Below are 20745 nucleotides of genomic sequence, written 5' to 3'. Positions count from 1 at the left end.
GAAACAAATCTTCAGATGCACTGATCCACAGTCACTTGGTATTAATATTCTTCGTTATAATCCAGAACATTGGGATTTGAAAAGTAAAACATAATAAATTAACTATTCGAAATGAGCATGATGAGAGAATCAATTTTGGAAATAAGTAATTTTGAATTATTACCATGTGATGCAAATGAATTGAAGAATGAAGATTGGATGGAGCTGGAAGACTAAATTAAGGAAGGTAAAAATGTCCATGAAACATGCTGAAAACATTCAAAACTAAATAATGCTGGAATGGTTTTTACATCATCAAGGGGAGTACTAGCAGGTTTTGAGACACGGAACTCGAACTCTGAAGGTTTTCATAGGTGTCCAGGGCAGGAATGGTATTTTTACAAGCTATAATATTATATATATGTTAAGATGTAAATACTAATGGGCCAATGTCACCGGGCAGAAAAGGCACTTTCTGCTCCCATTATGTAAGAAGTGACAGAAAATGTAATCCATTGCAGTCATTGTAAATATTAATTATTCTTTGTTGTGTGTATCACCATGCAAGTAATCGAGAATGATAAAAAGGGGATTAATCGTGAGCCAGAGAAATTCTTGATGCCAGTTCATTTTTATTAAAGAAAATTTATCTTTTTACGAACCTCATTTCAATCAGGCTGTGAAATGTGTTAAGTCTGTCACCGAATCATCCCTCATTGATGAAATATCTACATGCCCTTGAAATCTGGTGTGTTGGGTGAAATATTTTGCTTCATATGCCCATGAAACATGCAGGGTAGAGAGAAAGTTAATTGTCACTGGTGCTGAAGAATAGGGTAGACATGAGTTTAGCTAAGGTTATGCAGTGAGTTCTCTCCTCGTTTTGAGGTTAACACCTTTCGTCCAGATTGACATTTGGCTCGTCTTCTACACTATTTCTGTTGACTCAACAATTTTGTTGCATTGATGTAATGTTAATTAGCTCATCAATTGTCAGCTATGAGAGGGTAATTTGAAAAGTTCTCGGAATGGAATAGAAATAAATGACTTACCCTGGTGAAACTTTATTACTTTTCAATGTAGTCTCCCTGCACACTCATGCGCTTGGTCCAGTGATGTTCCAATGTCTTAATCCCATCTCAAAATTCAAACCTATAAAATACCCGAATACTTTGGCTTTCAGTTCTTTATTTGAACAGAATCGGGGATCGAGATGGTGCGGGGGCTAACGTACTGGCTTCCCACCCTGAGGGCGCGGGTTCAAATCCCGGCGGTGTTGAATATTTTTCAGAGGTATCTCGATCCCTACTTGAGGTGCTTTGTGGAGGGCACTTTGAGTGAGTACGGCGTCCGTCGGATGGGACGTTAAGCTGCGGACCCCTTGGCGCCTTTCGTAAAGAGTAGGCTAATGCCGACGCCGGGTTTCTCTCCACCCTTCATCCTTTCCTGTCCATCCCCTATGGCGCAAATGACCTTAGCTGTCGGTCGCCTCCCCTAAAAACTACTACTACTACTTGAACAGAATCTCCGTCCACTTAGGAAAATGTTGAGCTTGGGGATGAGATAGAAATCTGTTGGATCCAAATCAGGTGTGGCACTATTTGTATCTTAGTTCACGTATTTTTGCCATGGTAATGACCCCTGTGTGGGAGTGCATTGTCTTGATGAGAGATGGCTTTCTTCCTTGCCAAACCTGTCCTCTTTTCATGTATCTTTTGCTGTAGTTGATCCAGGAGGTTAGCGTAGTATTCTCCAGTAATTGTTTGACCGGTCAGAAGATAATCTATCTGCAGAATCACTTTTGTATCCCAGAAATCTAAAGCTATCACCTTTCTGATTATTCATATCGCCTTTGCTTTCTTTGGTGGTGGTGAATCAATGTATTTTTACTGCTTTGACTGCTGTTTTGTGTCTGGAGAATAGTAGTGGACCCAAGTTTAATCTGTGGTGCAAAAACCTTGTTGGTTCTTCTTAAAACAGGTCAAACATTGTTTAGAAATTTCCATTCTGGTGTGTTTGTGATCCTCCCGGCACCCTTCTAGCAGATAATTTTTTCATATCCAATTCCACTGTTAGACTACAATATGATCTTTCAGATGGCATCCCTACCGCTTCAGTGATTTCTTGCACTTTCCGTAGGTGATCCTCCATGACCATATTATGCACTTTTACAATAATTTATGGGGTAGTGGCACATTGTGGCTGACCACTACTCAGATCATCATCTAAGCTGACCTGACCAGCCTTAAACTCATTTGTCCACATGGAAGCAGTTAAATATGAAGGAGCTGAGTCCCCCAGAGTGTTCTGAAAGTCTATATGAATTTCCTTTCATTTCATACCTTTCTTTACAAAATATTTAATCACTGCTCAAATTTCAATTTTTTTCATCTTCACAAATCACCGCAACAGAGGCAAATCACCGAACTGAAACAGAGGCATGGGCACTTGAGATCTCTTCCCAGAGTACTGACACATTACTCATGAAGGATTCCCTATTACTATGTGGGAAACTTGTTGCGCTAGCGCTGGCATCTGGTAGTGATTATGAGAACCTTACAAACTACCCTTGTATATGAAGGTGCAAGGTTCCCCTAATTCATGGAATGATAATAAGTGACACAGTTTCAGGCATATCATGGTAGAAATCCTTAATGATGAAAGGAGTCACTTCCTTTTCCACAAAGAATTGTTTTCTTGAGACCTAGGTTTTGTTATAGCATAACATCTATAGGTAATTTGGAAAATTTTTGAACACACATATACACAAATGCTCGGGAAGAGGGGAGGGGAGGAGGACAACAACCAAAGGGTAATTGGGTAGAGTTGGGGAAAAAAGGCTGGGTCTCGGGGGGGGGGAAGAGAAAGGAGTGAAGGGATGAAGGCTTGATGAATGTCATAGGATGGTCTACCAGTTGGTGGCATGGTAATTAGGTGGAGAACTACACGAGACCATTGATGTATCGTGGATTGGTGATGGGCTGGTTGGGTGGGGGGGATTAAAGGGCAGGTAATTGGGAAATGCAACAATGGGGAGTAAGAGGGATATAAAAATTCATTGATTAAAACATCCTTTCCCGAATTGGCATGGTGTAAGGTCTCTAGCTGTTCAAGAGCATTCAGGTGGCATCCCTTCCTCATCACATGTAGAATGACTGGGGAGAAGTCACTTCCTTGGCCACAATCAATGAGATGTTTGGCGAAGAGAGATGAGGAATCATTCTTCCTTTGCCAGGCTTGGTGTTCTTTTACTCTTGTCTTTATCTTTCTTCCCGTTTTGCCTATGTATACCCCATTACGGTCACCACAGTGCAGTTTATGTACTCCACTCCTGTGTAGTGTGTTAAACTTATCTTTGGTATGGTAAAGAAGGCTTTTTAGGTTAGTCCTGCTGTACAAGGCTGGTTTCACCTTGTCCTTGTCCTAAGAAAGGGAATTTCCTCCACTGGGATTTTTTTTATGGAACTGCCATGAATGGCTGACTTGAATAGCTTGGATAGCCTGGGCAATTTTCCCCTGTAGAGTTTGTCAAATTAAACTAAACCTTCACCATAGCCATTATTCCTGGCAATCATTTTTATAGTGCTCAGTTAGTTGTTGGGAATTACCAAGTCTGTGTAGCCTTTTTCCTAAACACAGAAAAATCAAACCTATCCTTTAGCTATTATGAGCCACCAAGATGATTAGATCTAAAAAATTAAGGGATCTACCTGATTCTATTTTTCTGGTAAATTTCAAATCCTTATCCCGGGAATGCAAAACATTAAGAACTCCCTAGGTGTTCCCGTCCAAACACAGAAAACATCTACATATTTATACCAGTGGAGAATATTCCATACAAGGGGGTGTTTAGAAGCAAAAATTAGATGTTCAAAATTGTCCACATAATCATCCACCAGTAGCAGAGAAAGTGGACATCCCATATCTTAGCCATCCTGTTGGTGGTGTATAATGTCATTGGAAACAGAACTCTTTTGTTCCAAACACTTTTGAGGAAGAACACATTTCACTTATAACTGGGGCTGGAACTTTAGCTTTAACTAAGTTAATTTTGGCTAAATTTAAAGCTTCTGATAGGGAATACTGGGAAATACATTAGTGACATCAAATGATACCATGATGAACTTGGGGGGCAACATTTTTCCTGGAAGTATCTTCTCTAGTTCATGTAGGTTTTTATTCCATACTTACGCGAGAACTTCAAATGTTGTCTTAATAAGCTTTCTAGACCAAAGGTGGTTTGGGGCTGAAACATTAGAAACCATTGTCCGAATTGGAATACTATCTTTGTGGAATTCTAGGAGAACAAAATATCTGAGCACTGACATATTCATTTGTAAGAGGAAATTCTTTTCCCGGGACTTGTTAACACTGCACATGGATTGATGGAGGCATTGCACTTTTCTGAAACTCAAGACTTGGGTCTATTATTAAAACTATCATCTGGTTATTGGAGATGAACTCTTCACATTTCTAAACATAGTCGGAAGGATACCACCGGCTCAAAGAAACGCATCGCCTTGTGAAGCAATGTAAGGGGAGTCACCAAGGGGAAGGGGTGATCGATTGACTCTAGGTGGTTTGGAGATGTAAAAGAGTTCTTTGTCCCCCAACCTGGCTGCATAAAATTAGAGCAAAGGTCTCTCTGCTTTGAGAATTTTGGTGCATGGTTGACTTTTAACCTGATGATTGATTCTTAAAAGACATGTATGGAACACTTGTAAATATTCCAGACAAACACAAATGCAATTGGAGTTTGAATACAAATGATGGTCACAAATAAAAAAGAAAAAATAGTGGACAAGAGCAGTAACATCTTACATAAGAATAAAATTATTAACTACAGAGAGAGATGAATTCGTCCTCATTATAGAATCGATGTTGATGCAGGAACAGATAAAGTTTAGATTTAAATGACAATACATTTTCTATTTACCTTAGTTTTCTAGGTAATGCTTTCAGGAATTTGACTTAAGCATAGCAAAGGTCCATAACAAACAGCTGAGTTGTGAGTAGTTATCCTGAAGTCATTACACCCTCATGTCCTGGACCTATGTACATCACTATTGGTTATCAAATTCCAAAGAAAACTGCGGGAGATGCCGCAACAGTAACTTTTAACGGAGTCATCCGCTAATGTGGATTTTTGCACTCTGAAATTGTTGCATTGGTTATCAAATTGAATATGGCTTTGTTGTGCCATACAATAATAATAGCACAGAAAATATTCATGCAGGAATAGCTAAAAACTTTTTAAGGTAAGATTTACAACTACATGCCCGTGGAACTTTACCTAGGATTTATTACCCTCGACTTCCCCATCAGCTAATGGCTTATCACCACCTCACAAAGCCCAGCTTTGATAGATGCAAAAAAATAAAACCTCCCCCCTAATTGGAAGTTACACAGCATATTTTACCCATGGCATCTTGTAAATTATTGAAGGCAAAGGAATGTGCTCTTACTGAACAGGATCCAAATTAATGAATTGCACATGAAAATCTTTGTGTCTATGATGAGCCTGGGATTTAAATTCAGGGATATCTGCATTTTTCATTTCAAATTACATTGTCCTAATGTTCATATTGCAGGGAATTATTGTTGCATATAAAATATTGTTTCATTGATTGTATCAGTCATCCTGAACTCACTTGGCATATGTAAGCTATTGTAGCGAGATCCTTAGAAGAGTAATACTGTTGAAAAGTCATACCTTATATACATAATTGCTCTAAAATGGGTGCTTTATCATTTGAAGTAATGGCTAGCAAATAGAACATTGCGTAAAATATTTTAGTATCATTAAACTTATATGCTGAATCAATAGGTAAACACCTTCCAAATATGGCCTTTAGAAAAATATTATTTTGTAGACCAAATTTTTCATCGTATAAACATGTTTGGCAATTTTCTCAGAAAGTCCATGCATGTTGATTATGATGCATGCCTTTGATTTATTTTCTGCAATGCATTTAGGCACTAAAGTTTTTTCTTATCAATTAAAAAGCTAAAAGTTCTCATGGCTAACAATGCTCATGTCTATTGCAAAGAATAAAATTACATGAGAAACTAGAGAGGAGATGACAATCAATTATGTTTGTTAATAATAGTAGCTCTACTTTTTTTATAAACTACTTCACCGGGCAGGGCTGCCACCTACCTGGCAAATCTGGGAAACTTAGGAAATTCAGGGAATTACAGAAAAATCACTGAATAACATTTTTTTGTTCTTTGCTATTATTCTATTCAATGCAATACAAAGCTAAACATGCCTGGGGTTTTGTAAAAGAAAACTGATTTGATGATTTTTGTCAGATTCTAGATGATCTTGCCATTAATAATGAAGTAAATGATAAAGTTTGATTCTTGACTGCTGGTTTGCTAATATCTTCAGGTTATCATGCATGTCTTCATGTGATTGCACTGATAATTTGAAAAAGGGTTGTCAGGGTGTGATTTCATCTGTTGATTTGGCTCCTGGGGATCAAATCCAACACTTACCACTGTGTGTGTGAATAAAGTATCAAACTCGAGAGTTGCAATGGCTTGAGTTGATTGTTCAGTTCAGTCAGGAATATTTTCATTACTAGGGAAAAAATATGTATGTATATATAAAATCACACATTTGGGTAGTGGGACCAGATCCTTTTCCCGTGATTTCACGGGGAGATCTGGTACCCAAAAAATCACACAGCTTGAGTGAAGCATAGCATGTTCAGGATTCAATCTTAGGCCCTCCAGTCAGTAGCCCAATGCTCTACCCCTGGACTACCAACTCAGTAAGATTTGGTACCTACCTTAAGTTGAGGTCCAGAGGCACCACCTGTAGTCGAAACAGGGCCTCTGGTAAGTAGCCCACTGACCTATCATACCATCTCAGGTAAAAATATGGGGAAGAAAAATAGATATGCTGTTCTTTGAAAATGATGTAGTGTAGATATCAAGCAATGAAAAGGATCCAGATATGACATTGGCGATTACAAAGAGGTTATGCATAGTAGGTTACATGAAAATGGGCAAAAAACAAATGTGATGGTGATCAGAGGAGATGGAAAAAGAGGGACAGGAATGGTAGGACATTAAATGAGGAATGTTTCAAAATATTCTTATAAGGGAGTAAAATAATAAAGGATGAGAGGAGCAGAAAGGGCAGTAAAAGTCAATTCCAACAAGCTAAGAAAGTATTGTATATGAAGGAAAGCTTACTAACCTCAAGAAACACTTGTGTGACAATAAGAAATAAATTATTGAGACTGTATATTTGGACTGTAGAGCTGCATGCGGGTGAAACAAGGAACATTCCAACAGGATATTGAAAGAAAATTGAAGCCTTTGAAATATAATGACACTGATGAATGATAAAGGTGATATGGGTTAATAGAATCACGAATGAATAGGAGGACATCATTGATTGTGTATCTGTTAAGATGCGATGGTCTTCTCCAGGTGGACATGATTTTCAAAGCTTACTTACTATAATTTTAGATTAAAAACATGAAAAATGTTTTGCTTTTTCAAATACAGGTGAAAGCCAAATGTCAACTTCTGGCCACATAACAAATTTAGGTGACTTTTTTTAGCTTGTAGTTTAGCTTACTGCTAGACAAAAATGAACAGTTTTGCTTTTTACGTGATACTGCTAGTACTTCTTTCTAAGTTATGCTTTTTTTAATTTCTTTCTAAACGTATTAGTTATTTCAATCCTACTTTATTTTTGCATGCATTTTTGTTGTAAATTTCGAACCTTACTCTTACTCGTCTTCTTGTCAATGAGTTTGGTATATGTATACCAGCCAGAAATTAAAGCAATAGTTTGAGCTGACATGTATTGAAACTAACTTATACTCAGAAATAGACTGTGAATACAGGCTCCCAATTTATTTTTCTCATCTTAATCATATTCATTCTTTGTCCCTACGCTTTCACAAAAAATCAAAAGATTTTTATTAACTGTGGAATGATGGAAGTTTGCAACTGACTACTCATTGATATTAATTGAGTTGCAATGGAGTTAACACTGCATTGCCTTAAATACTTTTGATGCTTAAGATGGTCCCTTGGTGGAAACACTCACGATATACTTGTGCCTTCATAGATATAGACTTACATGTACTTGGTCTTTGAAATCTGTAGGGTAACACCCAAATGTATAATTTTTTGAAGCTGGCATTTCTTATATACTATGGTATCCAAGTCAGTCTGAAAACTTTGCTGAAAAAATTAAAATGTGAACATATCTCAGTCTATGTAAAAAAAATTCATGTGATTAATGTCTTACTTCAACCGATAATAGTTTGGATGCAATGCAGGATGTGTTCAGTCTTAATAATGGCGGTGACTGGCTCATTTTTCCCCTCAGGAGACTTGATGTTTAAATAGACCTGGTTCTTTAGTTGGCGGTGTGTAAACTTCCCATGTCTTAGGCTTAGGGTTTACCCTTTAGATAGAATTCTTTTAGGGTCAATCATTACCCTAAATGCAAGAAGGTAGAAAACACTTAACGTGAAATGTACTTCATACTCAGGTGAGACTAATCCCGTAGCCTGGTTTTTCTTCACGTATCTTGTCCTACTCATGTTCCTGAAACTGATTATATCCTGATTGACCAACTTTTATTAGTAATGCATATGTCCCCTGTTCTTACATGCCTAAAAAAATTACTAAAACTTGTAGAATGCACAATGCGGTTAAAAAAATTAACTTTGAAGCCAATTTTTTAAGACTTCAATCAAACTTAAAAAATTTATGTGTTTATTTTACTTATTTGCAGCTGGTACAGACTCCTCTAAGGCAGCCCCTCTTCCAAAGGAAGTTAAGCCGTCCTCATCTTTAGCTCTACATTTCTCAGAGGGTTGGAAGAATCGGGCATTATTACCTCAGCTGGCTGCATCCTTCTCAGGAAAATCCCTTGAGGTAAAGCCTTTTTGTTCAAGGTTAAAATGTCATGCTCCCTAAAAGTCATAAATACTTATGGATGCACGCAAATTTAACCGATGGAGTTATAGGATAATGTTTAGATGTGGTGTGAATAACAGAGCATATTATTATTCAATAAACAATAGCTTTCACGGCTGTGTTTACAAGACTTCAGAGTAAATCATTATATTTTAAAATGTGCATCAAAACAAAAATAATTCAATATTAAAAATTTTATTAAGGTAGGGTGCTAAAATGTATTAATGCACAGCTTGAAAATTAATATACAAAGATACATCCTGACTGACACACTCACTGAAATTCCTGGCCATTGTACTCCAGCTTGACACTCAGGGGATATTCCTATCAATCATGGACAAAAATGTGGAAAATGAGTTCAAACTCAGGAAAGATTGTTCTCCATTAGGAATATGTAATCGAAAATCAAAAGCTTTTTGTGGAGAACTATGTTCTTTAGATCTTTCAAATATGAGTTGAACTACAACTTCTGAATGGATAACTAAAATCCAGCGAACGAATTAAATCTTCTAATTATGATCTGTTCAGACCGTCTATTTTGTTTTGCTTGAAAGATTGAAAAAATCCTTTCCAATCACAATTTTTCGATTTGATCCAGGAATGCTAATTATAGTATGTAAAATGAGATAGAAAAAGTGGAGATAGAGTCAAACAAGGCAGTAGAAATAGATAATATCTTCATAGAATTATGAAAGAGTTTTAGGCAAAATGAAAATGGAAGAAAGGGATTCTTTGAATTTATATTCCAGTATTTTTGGGGAAGGAAGTTAGCCATTAGTCCTATGCACTTATGTCAGTTTTGGTCCTCATCCAAAAAATTTAAAGCAGCTGTATGTGAGGAATAGAGGATGGTAAGTTTAATTTCACATGCAATAAAATTAGTTCTAAGAATCACCAATGGAAGATTACAAAATATTGCAAAAAACTACCTTGGTGGAGATCACTTTGGTTTTAGAAAGGGGAGGAGAACTCATAATGCCATTGTAGTGATAAGAAAATTAGTAGAAAGGAACATTTGGGATGTGGGTGTGGCTGACATTGGAGAAAATAAGTTAAGAAGACAAACGTTGAAGTTTTAAATAGGATGGATAAGGAGAGAAAGTAGCTGATGGAAATCATATAAAGGCAGAAATAGTAGTTGGAGGAAATATTTATTGGTAATGGGTTATTGAAGGCCAAGGCCATCATGTTGGGTAAGTGAGATAAAGTAAGGAATAGAAGAGTTATAGGAAACATTAAGGCTGAAAAAATTAAAAAGATATGAGGAAAGAAATAATGTAGGTCAAAAAATAGAAATTTCCACTATAAATAGATATAAATAGTCGTGAGGAACATCCAAAGCCTACCTTTAATAGGTAAAATATCTTAAATGAATCAGTATCAGCATTGTTATCGTAGGTTATATCACTCTTCCAAGTTTTATTTTAGTTAAAAGTATTATTTGAGGTCTTTCGCTCTCTGCAAAGCCCTTTGTCACTATTAGCAAAATTATGATAGTTTTTATAGACAGCACATGCATTAAAAATGGATATAAGAGTGAATGTCATATTAATTCACTAGTGGATGAATTGAAATTTAAATATAAGTTGGCTGAGCATCACAGCCTATGCTAAGGCAGACATTGGCGTACTTAACAAGTACGTTCGACAGCAATTTGCTATTTCTTTTTATGAAGTGCCTACCATTTCATTTTTTCCTTCCTGTAATTTTTATGCATCAGTTTTTTCGTGAAAAGAGAAATTGTGGAAAAAACAGAAATTTATGCCTGAAATCAAGATTTAAGTGTATTTCAAATTTCTCTGTATTAAAATTTTGTATGATATGATATGCTTTCATGAAATTCAGTGAGTTTTGTAAACATATGTCGCTCTTTTGATTAATGTGTTTTCCAAGCATGTGACTGAGTTCACACATATCATAAGGAGCATATAAGCAATATATGTAAATAGTTTAAATATTAAAAGATGGCTCAGATTTCCATGATAATTACATTTTTGACACTTTTTAATTAAGTGGAAAATATGTATTCCTAAAGTTTCATGTTTTGTTCATTTTATCATGTGCTAGCACCCTTTTACTTGTTGGTTTTAGATAATATGAACACAAAAACAGAATTATATCACAGTTTTTCTCATGCCTTTATACAGTGGTATGTTTTCTTTGAAAAATTGAAATTGCCATCTAATCCTTGAATGGTTTATTGCCATGGCACCAAAATAATTACTTTGCTGCTTGACTCCTCATCTCTTTCTTAGATTAATGGAGCATCCCCATCATCAGGGGTCACCTTGTATAAGGACGGTGTCCCTGTCTTGCGGGGTCCCGTGGCGATTGCCGTATATCTCATTGGAGAAGCATTAGGTCCTGTAAATGCTGAGGTCCTCCAGTGGGTGTTTTATGCAGATAATCACCTTTTTCCATACGTCCTAAATGTTACCAATGGCCAACAAAGTACGGAGCAGATCATCAAAAAATCCATCCAGCGACTTTCTCTAGTTCTTGAGAAAAGGTTGGTTTCTTTCTGCAAGGTGACAGTGATGCATGAATTTTGTCCCTCACAAATTTCTAAAAATATTTTAAATGCAGTGCATGAAAAACAGTGAAAAACATTTTGGGGATATAAGTGTTATTTTCTAGCTTGGACGTTCAAATTACAACTCTCTCTAGAATTAATCTGGAGAGATTTGCTAAAAGCCTTTCCTTCAGTAAATAAAGCAAAGACTTTTGCAAGGTTCTGTCAAAATTTAAAAACTATCATTTCCCCGGTACATAAATTCAGATTATATGAAAAGGGGAATGTAAGTTTAATTCAAAATTTAAATGAAATACCCCACTTTGGCCTTGTGAGAGTGTGCTCAGATGGAGATTGTTTAATTTACTTCAACGCATTCCAAATTCCATTGAGTAATTGTTTTTCTCTGCTTTTGTTTCAACTTCTTCATTCCCTTCAGCAATGGAAGTTGAAGGTGTGTGTTACGTAACATAAGATGATGTGGATTCAAAATAGAGTGTAGACTCAATATAATGAGAGGTCACAATGCCAACAAAATTGTTCACTATATTGCGTTCTCTTTATTACCAGTTGATTTATTTAATATGGGTGATTTAATAATCACATATTAAGTAATATCTATGATTCTTCATGATATTATATTCAACAGTGTAGACATTTTATTACAGGTAAAGGGGCGTCAACCAAGAAACTTTGGAGAATAATTTATCATGAATTATTATAACTTCAAGGGAAATCCATAGCATACGTTGTCATGCTGTAATAATATGCATATAAATTTTTGTGAGTCAATCTCGGTGACTATGTACATTACTTTGATATCATGAATATGGTATGTCATTGGCTATGGGTTATGGATTACTTCTTGGAATGGGTTGAGAATGTTGTGTATTAATGCAAAAACTTTGACAATTTCAATTTTTTCATTTTTGACATTAATTTTTAACTTTTAAATATTCATATGAGAATGATATTGGAATGTTCAGTGGTTTATAGTGATCTCTAGATGTTGCATTTCAGATTGCTCTGGCAGCTTTTTTCGTAGGACAAATTTGACACCAGTGGAAATGCATTTCATTTTAACATATTGGACTACTGATTGTAAGGCATGTGTAGGGACTGTGGCTTTGATTTCCAGGCAAGCCTCTCTGAGCATTCTCAGCCCTGATTTCTCAGTACCAGATCAAATAGCTGCAAAACCATAGCCGGCACAGTGAAAGTATCTGCCCCCCCCCCCCCCAACCTGATGTGTGAATTTCACATGCTGTAGGCTTAGTACTGGGTGAACTCTACCATCACCTACCGAATTGACCTTCGGGTTGATTGGGCTATGTTTGGGATATGTTTATGTATTCATAGCGCTAGGGAACAAAAACACAGAAACACACAAAAAAGAAACTCACACAAATTCAACTTTTCAGTGGCACTGCCACCTTTTTTGAGGGAGAGAAGGGGCTGAGAAGAAAGTTTTAGCAGTGAAGGCTGGGGACTCTGAATGGAAGGGAAAGGTTTGCAAGGGGAAGATTTGGGAGGGTAATTTTCGTTAGTGTGGGATTAATATGCAAGGTTTTGGTAGTGGAGGGGGGGTTGAAAATATCTGGAGATGGGGTAATTAGTGTATAATATTTATACCTGATTTATTCCAGGATTCAAGGAGCCGGATATGTGCATGTTCTTTTGTTTTGAGTGTGAGCGGAGGGTCAGGGAGTAGGAGGAATGCTAGAATGGAGTCTTTCCATTTATCAAAGGGAGTGTTATGTTCCGAGGCATGTTTTGGGATTGGGAGCATCCCAATCAGGGAAGAATTCTTGTATGAGTTGGTTATTTATTCTAATATTTAGGGATGTGGTTCCCTGTCCAAGTTATCAGGTCTCCTCAAATCAACTAATCCACTCCTTAAATTCCCACCCCATCCCAAAGCCACTCCCATTCTCTGCAATAAACTTAGATGCAAAATATGTCCTATTTTCAAAACCCAAATCACATCCCTCTCCAACCCATTTTTTAACTCTCTCACCAATTCCCGACTCCTCATGTACTTCCAGCAATGTAAGCAATGTAGTTTACCTTCTGAAAAGCCAACTATGCCGTGCCTTTAATATTGGACATTTTTTATTTTTGTGTGTTTGTTTTTGTTCACAAAAGCTATCTTGGTATACATTATTATTCAAATCTGTGAGAATTTCACATAAGTTGTATATATTTCATTCTCTTGCTTTATGCATACCAAATTTCTCTTTTCCAGGTTGCACTTTTGTGGCAAATGGATTTCACTTGCAGACCTAGCTCTTTTCAGCTCTCTCATTCCATTGGTGAAGGACCCAAAATATGAAGTTGTTTATGTTGTACGTCCATTTAAAAATCTTACGAGGTGGTTTAGTTTTGTCCAAAGCAATAAAATGGCAAAAAGAGTCCTTCATGCTCTGTGACATAGAAATTAGTGTCATATCTGAGCTGAAGCTAATTCCTTACTGACGATTCCTGTTGGATTAATATTATTGTTATGTTTTTTCTGACACTGACGGCAAAACTTTCATTTAAACGATTTTGTACTGATGAATGAAAAGTAAATAAATACTATTTGAGAATTTCAAAAAATATTTAATATTTTTAGAGCAATTGTCAAATTTAAGTGATAATATGCTGTCTGGTAAACAAAATAGTATTATCACAGATTTTTTCATCGAAATAGATTATCACATATTTCAATTGGAATTCCATCAAGCCCCGTTACTTTCCTGTTTCTCATCTTTTTTTAGTTATTTCAGCTTCACTTTTAAGTATGTCACACCCTTTTTCACCATTTACCATCTTGTTTTCTTACTCTTGTTTCAATTCACTCTTCATGGATATTTCAGACAGTGTATTCCTTCCACCTGTTCATTACCTCCTCTGGTTCACTAATAGCTTTCCCATCTTTGTCTTTTATCTCAAAGCTACTTCTTACTTTCCCTGTAAATGTTAGGTCTCTTGCTTCCTTATAGATCACATTACATGTTCCTTCCTTATCTAATTGCTCTATCTCACTGCACTTGTCACTCATCCATTTTTATTTGGCCTTATCTGTTTCTCTTCTGAATTCATCATTACCTAAGTCTCCCATATTCTTTTCTACTTTCTTCTCCATTTACATTTTTTTGTCAAAATAAGGAAGGAAAAATAAGTAAATTTACTACCATTTCTCAATCACAATAAATGAATGTGTGTGCCTGAATTTCCTGTTTGAAAATGGAAATCCACTGCTAATGGACTGACTTAACTGGCCACACTGCTTCAGGTATGCAAGAGAAGGAACTCTGATGATGCATCGGGTTAACAAAGTTTACAAGTAACCTTTCACCTTAAATTGGATGTACATGCTCTTTACATAATTTAAAGTCCCCTTGCAAGTATAAACCTCTTCTTTATTTTTCTATTGAGTTCCCCATTGTTGAATCCATAGAAGAAAGAGTTCCTTCCAGTTCGGTTGTGAAATGTTTTTCGGTATTCACTGCAAAAATGTAAGGTTAAGATACAAGTAAAATTTAAATGCATAACATTTGTAAATATGCAATACAGTTTCTTTTTCACCATTTTGTGAATGCGATGCAACATGAAATAATCACCCTTGCGGAGTTTGAACCTAATACAGTACACTATATTATGGCCATGATGACCCCTTGGGCTCTACTGGTTGGAGCAATGATAATTGCTCCTGGTGGGGTTACCTGTAGTGGATAGGTCAAAGGTTAGGGGCCGGATAAAATGTTGTCTATGCCTCGTCAGTTCCTCGGTGAGGTAGCTTCAAAGGCATCTGACCCCAGTGGGGCAACCATTTAAATGATGGTTTCATGTTAAAAACTCTACAGAGGAATGGAAAGAAAAGCCGGCTCATTTATTTACCCTTGGAAATAATGACTGAACCCAATATGAAAATGAGTCTCCCTGGGGCCCTGACCTGGAAGGGGGAGAGGTATGTCTTCCAAGGTCATCATTCCAAGAAACTCTTCAAAGTGGAGTTGACCTCAGCAGTAGCGAAGAAGATGGAAGAACACCAAATCAGTTAGAATAGAAACTTGGAATGTTAAGGCAATTCTAATGACTAGGAAGTTATAAAACAGGAACTGGGAGATAGAAAATGTTAGGGCTTTTTGAAGTAAGACAGAAGGATATCAAGGATTATAGGATTGATAATTTTAGGGTAATTTACAGAGGGTGGGGGGGAGAAAGTCATTGAGAATTGGTAATAGTATTGAACACAGTGGTGAGAAGAAGTGTATTAAACATTACTGAGGCAAAAGGTAGAATACAGTTATTATATATAAAATCTGAACCAACGAATTAGGTGATTGTTAAGACATGCATGCCAACAACTAGTCATAGGGAGGAAGAAATAGGCAGGGCATACAGTGGGGGTTAACTTATTACTTGTGTGTGTCCCTGGCAGGAAATATTTGATAGTGATGGAGAGTAACGTTTGATGCCATAGCAGTAAGAAGGTCATTAATAGAAAGGAACATAGGTACAATTGGGATATATTTGTTTATTTCATAGATTTTGAAAATTTATCCAATGGAGTGATTTTGATAAAGTTAATGACTGTATTGCAGAAAATTGGAGGTACTCGTATATATGGCTTATCCACATGTCTCAGATTACTCAGGTGCATGTGAAGTATAAATAGTGGGATTGAGCAGTGTTAGGAAGAGAATTAAGACAGGTGTCGATTAGCTATCATCCATGCCTTTTAATTTACATGTAGAGGAAATGGTGACAATGGCACATGAGAAACTATAATAGATAGGAATAAAAGTCAGTGGGGAATTTATAAATCAGTTAGGTTTGCGGATGATGAAGCATTAGTTAGCCAGTCAATCAAGGGGTTGACTAACTTTGCTGGCCGCTTAGATATTCATTGCTGAGCACATTTGAAAATCAGTAGATTGGTCAGTATATCAGGTAGATCAGGATAGGATGAGAATCAATGCAAACAAAGCAAAGGTTGTGACGTTTTTGAGAAAGAGGAAGGCTGAATTAAATGTAAAAAATTGTAGGGTATAAACTAGAGCAGGCAGAGCCATTTACCTGGCTTGAAAGTGTTATGGGCCTTGATGGCTTATGTGATCGGGATGCAGGCAGAAGAATTGCATTAGGCGAAGAAGGTTTCGCAAAGAGAAAGGAATTGATGCCTTGGATGTTGATTTACGATATTAAGAAAAGACTAGGGGATGTTTTGACATGGATCGTAGTTTTATACAGCGTGGAAAAAATGACCATAAAAGCAAAATGATAGGCATAGATTGAAAGCTTTTGAGATTTGGTTGAGGAGAAGGGAAGAGATAAGAAGGATAGAAATGGACGGACAGGAAAAAAACGAAGTACTGGGCATTTTGGGGTAGAAGAGAAGGTTGGATGGAAACTATACCTAAACAGGGCTTTTCATTTTCCTCTCAGCTAAGTGTCACCATATTTCTTTAATCCCGAATATCCAATTTCTCTGATTCACAGTAATCCCTTTCCTACAAAGACCAAAATTTCTGAACGGTATAAATCTATGATCCATATCAAAGACACCAATTATATTTTCTTTATCTCTTTCCCTGGTGTCTTAGTAAACAAGTTTATTTTGTGAAAGATTTATTTGCTAGAAAATACTGCCCAAATACTGATATTCTTCCACGTGCTATAATTTATGCCCTCCTATTTTGATTCTCAAATCATTAATTAATTTAATCTCATCACTTCATTGCAATCGTCATCTTTTGATTTACCTTTATCTGGTATTTATCATATTGATCCTATGAGGCGCTCAATAATGACATTAATCCCTAGGTAAGCTGCAGCTTGATCAATCGTACACCAAACCGACTTCACCAGTTCCCCTATGCATACGAGGGTAATTCCAGAAGTACCAGACCCAACAAAGAAAACATAAAAATTTAGGAAAAAAACGTATTCATTTTTCAACATAATCTCCTTTCAGCTCTATTCACTTTTCCCACCGATGTTCAATAATCCCTGTTGTGGATTTTCCTCACCGTTTCTGGAGTCGTCACCTCATTTGGTCGACCAATGCGATGCTCATCTTGACAGCTCGTATGGCCTCGTTTAAACTCTGCTCCTCAACATTTTACTGCTGTAAACGAAGGAGCAGACTCGCCCAGAGTAGAATCCAATTCAGCTTTTATATTGGTTAGACTGAGGCCTTTCAAATTAAAGTATTGTATCACATAACGATGACCAATTTTCTCCATTTTCACAAATTCACTGAAAACGTTCACTATTGATGGCTGCCAAACAAATACTAAACAACGTAGCGTCTTTAAACTTAAAACGTATGTTTTACAGATTGCATACTTTCTAATACGGTGATATTTTTCAAACAACTACCACCATCTCTAGTTCAGGTCAGGTACTTCTGGGCCTTCTTATGTACTTGCATCTTATCATCATCCTCCTCTCTCATCTCTCACGATTTCTTAAAGCAAAGTAAAATCACGCGACAGACAACCCTGCATATTAGCCCCCTCTACTACCTTGAACAAAAAGTTCCCGGAATAACCACCGTGTGGCGCTCCCATCGTTCCGATTTGAGTTCTGTTTTTTTTGTTAAATTGGTACATCTGTTGTTGATATTCCCTTTAAATCTTAGTGTCATAACTTGACATTTGCAAAAGTTACGTAGCCAAGAGTACATCTATCTCTGTGTGTGTTGGCGATTTTTTACAATTGCAGAAATGGATTTAAATTTGCAACAACGAACTTGTATTAAATTTTGCGTAAAAAACGGATTTAGTGGCGCACGGACGTGGGAAATGTTGGAAAAGTGTTTCGGCAACGATTCTCTAAAAAAAACGGTCGTTTACCAGTGGCACGAGTGGTTCAGAAGTGGTCGTGAGTCAATCGAAGATGATGAACGCAGTGGCAGACCATCGACATCGAAAGTCGGTGAAAAAATTGATAAAGTAAAAGAAATGTTGGTCAATAACCGCAAATTAACCATCAGAGAAATAGCGGAGGACTTGAACATTGCCTATGGATCCGCCCAAGACATTGTGGTTAATGATTTGGGTTTCCGTCGTGTAGCAGCAAAGTTGGTGCCAAAAGACCTCAATTTCATGCAAAAAAGAGACCGTGTTGACGTCGCAAAAGACATGATTTGCGAGGCTGAATCCGATCCCACATTCATCAAAAGGATCATTACTGGAGACGAGACGTGGGTTTATGAGTACGACACGCAATCCAGACATCAGGCAAGTGAATGGCGTTCACCAAATGAGCCGAGACCAAAAAAACCACGTCGTTTTCAGTCAAAAAAGAAGGCAATGCTGACGGTTTTCATGGATTACAACGGTGTAGTGCATCATGAATTTTTGCCAGAAGGCCAGACAGTAAACAAAGAGTATTATTTGGGCGTTATGAGACGTTTGCGTGAAGCAATTCGCCGAAAGAGACCAGAAATGTGGGCAGAAAACTCGTGGATTTTGCACCATGATAACGCACCGTCGCACAGTGCTATCATTATTCGTAATTTTTTGACGAAAAATGCAACAAATACCATCCAACAGCCACCGAATTCACCTGATTTGGCTCCCTGTGACTTCTTTCTGTTCAATCGAGTTAAAAAACCATTACGGGGAACGCGTTTTAGCAGCCGAGAGGAAGTAATGGAAAAATCGCAGGAAGCACTGATGGACATATCGAAAACCGACCGTAACTTTTGCAAATGTCAAGTTATGACACTAAGATTTAAAGGGAATATCAACAACAGATGTACCAATTTAACAAAAAAAACAGAACTCAAATCGGAACGATGGGAGCGCCACACGGTGGTTATTCCGGGAACTTTTTGATCAAGGTAGTATATCCTCCCTCCGCTCTCTTTAATTGCTTTAGAGAAAATTTTCCCTCAATATAATAGCACGCCAGTTTTGCCCTGATTCTCCTCTTTCCGCCCTCGCTTGCTTTGCTGTGCTTTCTCCCAGTTCTCGCCAATGGACACCTGGTGTCTTGCTTTGCGACACTTCATCACCAAACGTACGTATTTATTACCCAATCTTACAACCGTGAAGGATTTCTTGACCGCAGTATTTCAGCGATATTAAACTATGAATGTCGAAGAGCAACAAGCTGACTGTGGCAATCACATGAATACGAGTCTCTTAACGTTAAGAAAGGAGAAAGGGTGGGAAAAAAGACCAGAGACCAGAGCATAAATTGATTAGGGAAAATAAGACCAAAAACCACAGCATGAATTGATTTTACCTTTATAAATTAATCTAAACTAGGAGTTATTTCGGTTGTTAGCATATTGAATCGAAAGAATGTTTATTTTTTTCACCAATCCTTTTAATTTTTTATGTCGGCGCTTTAATGGCGTACTTTATATTCTCTATATCTATACTTAAGTTTCATCTAAATGAAATGGGACCGGTTTTGCGAGAAATGAAAAACATTTTAATATTATTTAATATTCATCCTTTGTGAGTCGTGATTTTTAAGTATTCAAATTCATGCCGGGATGCGAAGTTTTTTTCCGCGATGCCAAGGACTTATATGTAGTCTCGCAGTCCTATAGAGCTCCCGACCTCTTTCTCCGTTGGGAGGAATGTTTTCGAAAGAGGCAAGCCTATTCCTGGAATACTCCCTTCCCCCTCCCCCCACGCTCTCCTCATTTATAGAATCGGATGCCTACTTAACTTCATCATTGCCCGTGAAAAAGAGACAAACTCGGAAAATGAGCGGGATTGACGCTCACCTTCCCCAAATACTTCTTTTAACAAACTAACCTCCTTTCATTTCCGAAGAGAGAGAGAGGGAGGGAGGATAAGGGAGTGGGAAACTTTGGGAATCCTTCCCCCAAACATTATTTTTTTTTGTTTAGCAATGAATTTGAACACTCTGGGGGGGGGGGAGGCGTACACACACACTGTGGTATGATGTCTCACGCCCTTTCTTCCCCTCTCCAGGAATAAATTCAGATGCCCATACGGGGGAACTTACTACCTAATATTTTCTCTTCTTCCCTCGTCATTTTTCCCTTAGAGGGAGGGGGAGGGTGGGGAGTTCCCTCTCTCTACCTCTGAAGGATCGCTCAATTAGCGCGCCGGTGGGAGAGATCGGCAGGGGTTGGGAATGAGGCGCTGTCTCCCCCGCGTGGGCGGCTGGGCTTCAAACGCGAAGAGACGGAAATGATGCGAGTGTAAGAGAAGGAGAGAGAAGGCGGCCGTATACGCTCATTAGGGAGGCATTCTCTTCTGGCTAGAGCCCCTCCTCCTCCTCCGTATTTTCTTTCGGAAATAAATGCCGTGGAACGAAAG

General features: G+C 37.5%; 1 protein-coding gene across 1 annotated transcript in view; it reads left to right on the top strand.

Moving 5' to 3' along the window:
* AlaRS (alanine--tRNA ligase, cytoplasmic) overlaps positions 1–14016 on the top strand; it is a 45861-nt gene extending 31845 nt beyond the window's left edge. The window contains exons 20-22 of the mRNA XM_071584779.1: positions 8750–8892; positions 11190–11443; positions 13692–14016. Coding sequence (XP_071440880.1) covers positions 8750–8892; positions 11190–11443; positions 13692–13875 — 581 coding nt within the window. The 3' untranslated portion in view covers positions 13876–14016. The remainder of the gene's footprint in view (positions 1–8749; positions 8893–11189; positions 11444–13691) is intronic.
* Positions 14017–20745: the final 6729 nt, after the last annotated feature.

Source organism: Hetaerina americana, unplaced genomic scaffold (genome assembly GCF_022747635.1).
Source record: "Hetaerina americana unplaced genomic scaffold, ioHetAmer1.1.p SCAF_1, whole genome shotgun sequence".
Classification (NCBI taxonomy): domain Eukaryota; kingdom Metazoa; phylum Arthropoda; class Insecta; order Odonata; family Calopterygidae; genus Hetaerina; species Hetaerina americana.
This window is presented reverse-complemented; position numbering and strand designations above follow the sequence as displayed.